At 38.9% G+C, this 8,854-nt stretch overlaps 1 protein-coding gene across 1 annotated transcript; it reads left to right on the forward strand.

Annotated features, from left to right (window-relative positions):
• The first annotated feature begins 1,081 nt into the window (after positions 1-1,081).
• LOC111914522 (photosystem II repair protein PSB27-H1, chloroplastic) lies at positions 1,082-1,850 on the forward strand. The gene has a single exon (XM_023910257.2). It carries the CDS (start codon positions 1,182-1,184, stop codon positions 1,695-1,697), a length of 516 nt encoding a protein of 171 aa, XP_023766025.1. The 5' UTR covers positions 1,082-1,181; the 3' UTR covers positions 1,698-1,850.
• The last annotated feature ends 7,004 nt before the right edge of the window (positions 1,851-8,854 follow it).

Here is an 8,854-nt window from a genome sequence, read left to right on the forward strand (position 1 = left end):
TTTCACCTCATATTTTGACGTGGATCGGGATCGATACGCATTAGTGGCGACATCAACCTTTAGCGGCGACACGTATCGCGAAAGTTACATGTCGCCGCTAAAGGTGGTTGTCGCTGCTAAAAGCGTCGCCGCTAATGCCTATTATTCTTGTAGTGTAAATAACTTGCTACTTATTTTTCTTACTCATCTTCCTATCATGTTTAGATGACAAATATAATAAAAATTTATTAATTTTATTAAACATGACTAGTGTCACAATCTTAAATGTGTATAAGGATGGTATGATAAAAAAAAATAAGAGAATATTTGATTTCCGATAAAAAAACATTGACATGATAACAAGTGGTCTTGGACTAAACCTTTTAAATAAGGGTATAATTGGGTCGAGTCGAGTGTAGTCAAGTACTATCGAGATCGAAACTTGACTCGACTAAAACACTCGAGCTAGAAACTTAACCCTAACCTTAATTTTCAAGCTCGGACATTAACTTGATAAAGTAAGTTACCACTTTTGAGCTCGACCCGATTAACTATTAAAATAAAATCAAATTAAATTAAATTTCAAGATAAATATGATTACGTTTCCTTAAGATTTGACTCAATTATGTAAAATATGAATAAGATAAGAGGTAAAAGTATAAATATTACTAAGCTCGGTTAAACTTGCAAATTTCACCCGCTGAATAATCCCATAGCTGAGCTCGACTCAATAATATACTCAAGTAGCTCGACCTCGGACTCCGCTAAACTGAAACCGAGACGATTTCAAATATTTTTCAAATTGGTATTAAATATATCATAACCGACTAGATTACATCCCCACGTTTAGAACGAATCGCAAAACAAAAGATTATAGTTTTTAATCAAATATACATTGATGAAGGATTAAATAAATAAGTCAATAAATAAATAAAACTCCAAGAATGTGCTAGTGCATAATAGATACATTTGAATTTTGATGCATTGTGGTATGTACATACGTTGTTGACTATGGTCAAAGTCCTATTATCCAATATCCACCCATGGTTCAGCCACATCATAACAAAATCTTGAAGGACACTTTCTCATCCATAAACTATGAAAACCAGATAAGACGATAAGCCCCATATCAATCCTAACCAATAACCATACCTCTATTACTACTTGCCAACAATTCTCTCCACCGTTCCTCCGCCACCGCCATGGCATCTCCGACCTTAATCACCCCGACCACCTCCACCCCTAAGCTCCTCCCACCCATTCGCTCCAAGCTCTCACCACCCTCCTCTTCCACCACCACCACCACCACCGCCACTACCCATCGCCGAAACTTCTTGTCATTGGCTGCCGTAATATCCATCTCCTCCCCGCTACTTGTTATTCCGGCTGCATTGGCGGCTTCCGATGAAGAATATACAAAAGAGACCCAGGAGGTTATCCAGAAAGTCAGGAACACGATCAACATGGACAAAACTGATCCCAACATCGCAACTGCGGTGGCTGAGCTAAGAGAAACCTCCAACTCCTGGGTGGCTAAGTACAGGAGAGAAAAGGCCCTCCTCGGAAGGTTATCTTTCAGGGACATGTACTCAGCCTTGAACGCCGTCTCCGGCCATTACGTCAGTTTTGGTCCCACCTCTCCGATTCCGGCAAAGAGGAAGACCAGAATACTTGAAGAGATAGATTCGGTGGAGAAGGCTTTGTCGAGGGGAAGATAGTGAGTATCAACTGTATTGTTACTTTTTTTTTTTGTATAATATTTTAAGTTTTATATATATGTTATCATGAGGTTTGTGATACAATATTTTACACGATGAGCAAAATTGTCTTCATGTGAATTATCATTGAATAGACCCTTTATTATTGGTAAATGTTATGTTTAACTTGATTGGCATCTTCCATTATACATGCAGTAGCATCACATGGCCTAATGATAATGTGGTGCTGTGCTAATGAAAAAGACAATAGAAATTAAAATGAGTGAAAGAATATGATGAAAACCACAATAATGAAAGAAACGTGAAAATCACAAGTCATGATTGATACAGAATAATTTGAGGTGATCCTTCTCTAACTCCTCCAGCTAGCTGTTAAGTTGTTCATGTACAATGTTCTTGAGCTCATTGATAAGTCATGTCATACATTCATTGAGTTGCTTTACAAAAGGTGGATACCTAACTAATTGGCAGATGTATGCATTCTAACTAATTGGCAGATGTATGCATTCATAGCTCCAGGAAGTAGCAGAAACATATTGCAAGTACTCTTTCTCTAACACAAACTGATGTTGTAAGAAAATCATTTAATTACACATAAGGTTTGAAAAGGTTTTATAACACCCTGATGGAATTAACAAGGAGAAAAAAAGATCAGAGGCATAGGGAACAAGCCAGGAATTAGTTCAACTGAGATCAATGGTTTTAGATGATTGATTTGTGGGTGGTGATAAATCCCATCTTACATGCAAGTGTCTATATGGTGTGTTACAATATCTATCTCATATGATCTTTGTTCATGAAACTAATGTTTGGGATTTGTTCCAGAAACATCAAGAAACTAGGTGTTTGTTCTCTGAATTCTGTCCAATTTGGCAGGAATTAGAAATAAATTCAACTACAGTCTCGTTTAGATGCAAATGAGTATGCACCTAATCAAATAATTCGGTAAGAATTCAGAAATCCTAATCCTGTGACCGGTGGATTTTGAAATTCCATCCTAAAACCCATGGAATTCAATTTCATGCATTTCTTTCATAGTTAAAATTACTCAAATACCCTTTTAAGTAAAGAATTTCACAATCAAATTGTTATATCTCAGGCCCACATACCAAGATATTGTCTATTTTGGGCAATATGTTAAGAGAGTGATCAAGACTTTATATGTTTGCTACCCACAAAGTAGACCTAAGTACATTCATGTCAAAAAGACACATTTTTTGATGCATGGCATATCTCATTTTCGTAGAGATAAAACAATAAGCCCATTAGTACTCTTAATTCATATTCAAGTGTGAGGGATTGTTCAAATAGAAAATGTGAGACATGGATCATTCACGCATATCAACTATTCCATATCTCATTTTTGTAGAAATAAAACAATAAGCTCATTAGTACTCTTAATTCATATTCAAGTGTGAGGGATTGTTCGAATAGAAAATGTGAGACATAGATCATTCACACATATCAACTATTCCCTAGTTCTAAATTATTTTTACAAAGAAAGAATAAACTTCCCTGATTCTTTTCCATGAATTAACTACATTTAATAATTACATGGATTCAAGTTCTGTAGCAGGAACTTGAGTAAGATAGTTGTTGATAGACGCTCAATCAAGTACTAGACAAGTGGGATCAAGTATTTGTTGGTGATTTTAGTGTTAATAACATATTTTGGTGTGATTATTATTAATAATGGGCAAGCTTGTAGAACTCACTACTCGGTACCTGTTCGGCCGACTGTCGAGTAGCGAGTACTCGGGAGTATTCTGATTCGGTAATTCATATAGAAATATTTTTAGAGAAATTATGTAAGTCAAAATCATAAGTTGATTGAAATATATAACAAAATTAGATGCATACGAATACACAAAAACTGAAAACACATAATGGTCTCACTTTGTGAATAAGTACTACAAATTTAAGATATATATGTAGTAATAATCATAGGTGTGTGTGTGTGTTAGATAATACATATTAGTCATCGAGTTGGCCGAGTTTTACAACACTATTTGGTTCAGTAAGGGGCCGATCGGGGAGTACTCGGATTTTGTAACTCGTCTCGGTAAGGGGCCGAGTAAGGAGTACTCGACTGAGTTTCGAGGTGCGGGGTGCATACTCGGTGTGATTAATGTGAACTCAGGAATACGAGGGTCCGAGGGCAGCGCCCTTAGCGGGGTCCAAAGGGTAGATCCCCTGGCGATGGTTATTCTTTAGACCCAATACGGGGTCCAAGGGGCAGCGCCCCAGAAATTATCCAAGTTAATTGATATATTCTTCAGGCCCAAATTCTAACATTCAAAATATGTGATTTTCCATGAAAGAATATCAATGGTAGAATCTGTTAAAGACATGACTTCCAAAATTGGGAAGTTGGACAAGTTTAAAGGAACTGATTTTCGTCGCTTATAGAAGAAGTTGCATTTTCCTCTTACTACCCTGAAAGTTGTTCACGATTTAAGCATTCCTGCACCAGAACCAATGGAGGATGTAACTCTTGAACATACCAGAAGAAGATGCAAATGGGAAAATGATGAGTACATCTGTCGTAGGCACATTCTAAATGGTATGTCTGACTTTCTCTTTGACATCTATCAAAATCAAGAATCTGCAAAATATCTATGGGATGCCCTTGAATCCAAATACATGGCAGAGGATACCTCAAGCAAGAAATTCCTTGTCAGTAATTTTAATAGTTACAAGATGGTGGATTCAAGGTCTGTCATGGAATAGTACAATGAACTCATGAGGACTTTAGGACAATTTGAACAACACAAAATGCAAATGGATGAATCCATTTGTGTCTCAAGTGTTATTGACAAACTGCCCCCATTCTAGAAAGACTTCAAACACACACTGAAACACTAAAAATAAAAGTTGTCTCTAGTACAAATTGGCAGTCACTAGAGAATTGAAGAGGGTCTCTGGGCTCAAGAAAGTGGCAAGGAAAAAGAAAAGGAAGCTCTTGGATTTTCAGTTAACATGGTGGAAGATGAAAAACATCAGAAAAATAACAAAGGAAAAAGGAACAAGAAAGATGACCATCATAAAGGTTCAAACAAGAAAGCAAAACTTGTAAGTTGGAATTGCAACAAACCTGTTCACATGAAACAAGATTGTCATTTGAAAAAGAAAAAAATGGTGCAAGCACTTCTGGACAAGGATCTAATGATCAAGGTCTAAAACCACAAGCTAAGAATTTTATTTCTAAAACTGCTACTACTACTACTATTGTTATATATATATATATATATATATATATATATATATATATATATATATATATATATATATATATATATATATATATATATATATATATATATCATGTAACACTAATTCCTGAATCATTCTATGTTCAGGATGATGATCATGCATGGTGGATAGACTCAGGGGCGACGAGTCATGTGTGTGAAGATTGCTCTTGGTTCAAGGATTATGAAGTAGTTAATGATGGATCGCTGTTGTACATGGGAAACCATAATAAAGCACCTATTGTGGGTTGTGGTTGTGTTTCTTTATGTTTTAGTAGTTAATCATGCGTGGTGGATAGACTAAGGGATGTCGCTACTGGTATGTTCTCATTTATTATTCTGTCAAGTTATTTTGTTATATGGTGGATGTGTTCCTGATAGTATGGATGGACTGGTTGAGCAGATTTGCTGCCATGACCGACTGTGAGGGACAGTAGGTGGTAGTTTAAACCGTAAGTGGGGGAGAACTGACTATTTATGGCGAGTGTACAAGGGTTCGATCAGCTTTTTGTTCTGCATCCAGGGCTCATCAGTATCTACAGAATGGGTGTTTGGGATATTTGGAGTATGTGAGTGACACTCGGGTGGAGAAGGGGGTTTTTGATTTTCGATGTGCATGTAGTCAGCAAGATTCCAGATGTATTCCCGAAGGATTTACCCGTTGTACCTCCCACGAGTTAAGTGGAGTTCAAGATCGATCTGATCCCCGGTCCAATTTCGATTGCAAAGGCGTCGTATCGATTAGCACCGCCTGAGATGCAGGAGTTGTTATCTCGGCTCCAGGAGCTATGGGAAAGCAAATTATCTAACCAAGTAATTCACCATGGGGAGCACTAATTTTGTTTATGAAGAAGAAGAAGGATGATACACACCAAATGTGCATTGATTATCGAGAGCAAAACAAGTTGAGGATGAAGAACTGATACCTACTTCAACAGATTGATGATCTCTTCAATCAGCTGCAGGGTGCATCTTGGTTTTCTAAGATCGAATTGAGGTCAGGGTATCATCAGATGAGATTCAGAGAAGAGGACGTGGAGAAGACAACGTTCCGAACTCGTTATGGTCCTTACGAGTTTATGGTGATGCCGTTTGGCTTACCAATGCACGATAGCATTTATTTATTTGATGAATCCGGTATGCAGGCTGATTCTTGATTGTTCGGTCATTGTTTTTATCGATGATATCCTTGTCTATTCCAAGACCAAGGAGCAACATGAAGAGAACCTTCGAGAGATGCTAGGACTTTTGAGGAGGGAGAGGCTTTATGCTAAGTTCTCAAAGTGTGAGTTTTGGTTATGGGAGGTCAGTTCTTGGGACACCTCATTAACAAGAACAAGATTCTGATTGACCCGACCAAAATAAATGCAGTTATGCAGTAGGAGGTTCTGAAGTCTCTTTCGGAGATCATGAGTTTTCTGGGCTTAGCAGGGTATTATTGCAGGTTTATTCAGGATTTCTCCAAGGTTGTTGTACCTCTCACTCGTTTGACGAGGAAGGGCTTGGATTTTCATTGGAGGCCTGAGCAACATGATGTGTTCAATATGTTGAAATAGAAATTATGTGAGGCCTCGGTATTGACCCCTCCGGAGGGCATGTAGGATTTTGTTGTATATTGTGATGCTTTTGTCACCAATTTGGGGGCAGTACTCATGCAGGGAGGGAGGTTTATTGTGTATGCTTCTAGGCAGCTGAATCCATATAAGGTTTAGTATCCAACGTATAATCTAGAGTTAGGGGGATGGTATTTGCCCTCAAGATTTGGCAACATTATTTATATGGGGTACGATGTATCATCTACATGGATCCCAAGAGTCTGAGATATTTCATGAATCATCCGAATCTGAATATTAGACAACATATATGGCTTGACGTGGTCAAGGATTATGACTTTGAGATTTTGTTTCATCCCGAGAATGCAAATATGGTGGCTGACGCTTTGAGCCGCAAGACAACTAATACTTCCATTGAGGGTTCCTGCATGAGGATTTCTATCAATTCGCCGCCTCGGGATTTAATCAGGGAGGCTCATGCCAAAGGAGTTAAGAAGGAGAACTAGAAGCAGGAGATAATCACAAGTGAGATTAACAAGTTTTCTACCGACAATCAAAGACTATTGACCCAATGCGGTCGGGGTATAGGTGCCATATTCCAGCGGGGTCCGAAATATAGTTTTGGAGGAGGCTCATAAGTCCATATTTTTTATTCACGTTGTAGCCACCAATATGTATTCAAATTTGAGACTTAGTTATTGGTGGCCATGCATGAAGAAAGATATTGCATGGTACGTGGATAGGTGCTTGACATGTCGAATGGTCAAGGCCAAGCACCAGAGGCCACATGACAAGTTACAGCCTTTGGAGGTTCCCATGTCAAAATGGGAACAGATCACCATGAAGTTTATCACTAAGTTACCTAGGATCACAAAAGGAATTAATGTGATTTGGGTCATTGTGGATCTTCTGACCAAGAGTGCCCACTTTCTAGCTATTTGGGAGAGTTCCTCAGCCGAGAAATTGGCTGATGTGTATGTGCGCCAGATCATCGCTCACCACATGGTACCGGTCTATTGTATATAATCGACATCTTCAGTCACTTCACGTTTTTAGCAGAGGTTCCAAGAGGAACTTGGTACGAGATTTGACTTTAGCACTGTCAATCATCTGCAGATAGAAGACCAAAGCGAGTGGACCATCCAGACCCTCGAGGATATGTTGAGAGCATGTTTCATAGATTTTGGTGGGAGTTGGGACTCCTACCTTCCCCTAGTCGATATTTCCTACAACAACGGCTGCCATTCTAGTATCAGTGCACCACCTTTTAAGCTTCTCTATGGGAGGAATTTCCGCACACCGATATCTTGGGGAGAGGTCGGCCACAGATTTATGGGTAGGACTGAGGTAGTTCTTCAGACTATAGAGCTTATCTAGCAGATCAGACAGAGATTGCAGACAACCCATAGCCGATAGAAGAGTTATGATTACCGGCGATGATTGGACCTTGAGTTCCAGGTAGAGGATTTGGTGCTTATCAAGGTGTCAACTTAGAAGGGTGTCATCCAGTTTTAGAAGCGGGGAAAGCTAGGCACCTACTTCATTGTTCCCTTCAGGGTTATCACTCGGGGTTAGCAAGGTTGCATACCAGTTGGATCTGCCTGAGGAGCTCAGAGAGATCCATAAGACTTTCCTTGTCTCTCAGTTACAAAATTATGTAGCCAATGACTCTGTAGTGATTTCTTTAGATGGCATTCAGTTGGATGAACTCCTAAACTACGTGGAGAGACCAATTTAGATCCCCGACATAAAAACAGAGACTATACACAACAAGTGGTGAACCTGGTAAAAGTACAGTGGTAGAACCGGAAAGGTTTTGAGTAGACATGGGAGCTGGAGGATGAGATGAGAGAGCATTATTGTGGTGGCGGACTTCGAGGGCGAAGTCTGATTCATGTAACACCGTAAATTTCAAGACAAAATTTTCATTTTAAATAATCATTTTATTCTTAGCACACTTGTTAAAAATCTCATTCATAATCAAATTACAAAACATAGCTCCATTTTCACTTGCATAGAAAACCAGGATCCTCCAAAATATGACTCTTGCTCTGGTGTGTACAATCAAGCCAGTGCCGTACCGTGATACTGAAAGAAACCTGAAAACAACATAACACAAAACACTGTAAGCACGAAGCTTAGTGAGTTCCCCAAAATACCACACACATAACACATATAAGCCACTCGAGGCTATAACTCTATGGGTCCGTGCACCCAAACTCTGTGAACCCTCAGGTTCTAACTCTGTGAACCTTCCGGTTCTAACTCTAGGAACCCTTCGGTTCCAACTCTGCAAACATGCACAGCATAAATCACATAGAAATAATGCAGTACAACACATAACATACATAGC

The sequence above is a fragment of the Lactuca sativa genome, chromosome 3 (genome assembly GCF_002870075.4).
Source record: "Lactuca sativa cultivar Salinas chromosome 3, Lsat_Salinas_v11, whole genome shotgun sequence".
NCBI classification, from domain to species: Eukaryota; Viridiplantae; Streptophyta; class Magnoliopsida; order Asterales; family Asteraceae; genus Lactuca; species Lactuca sativa.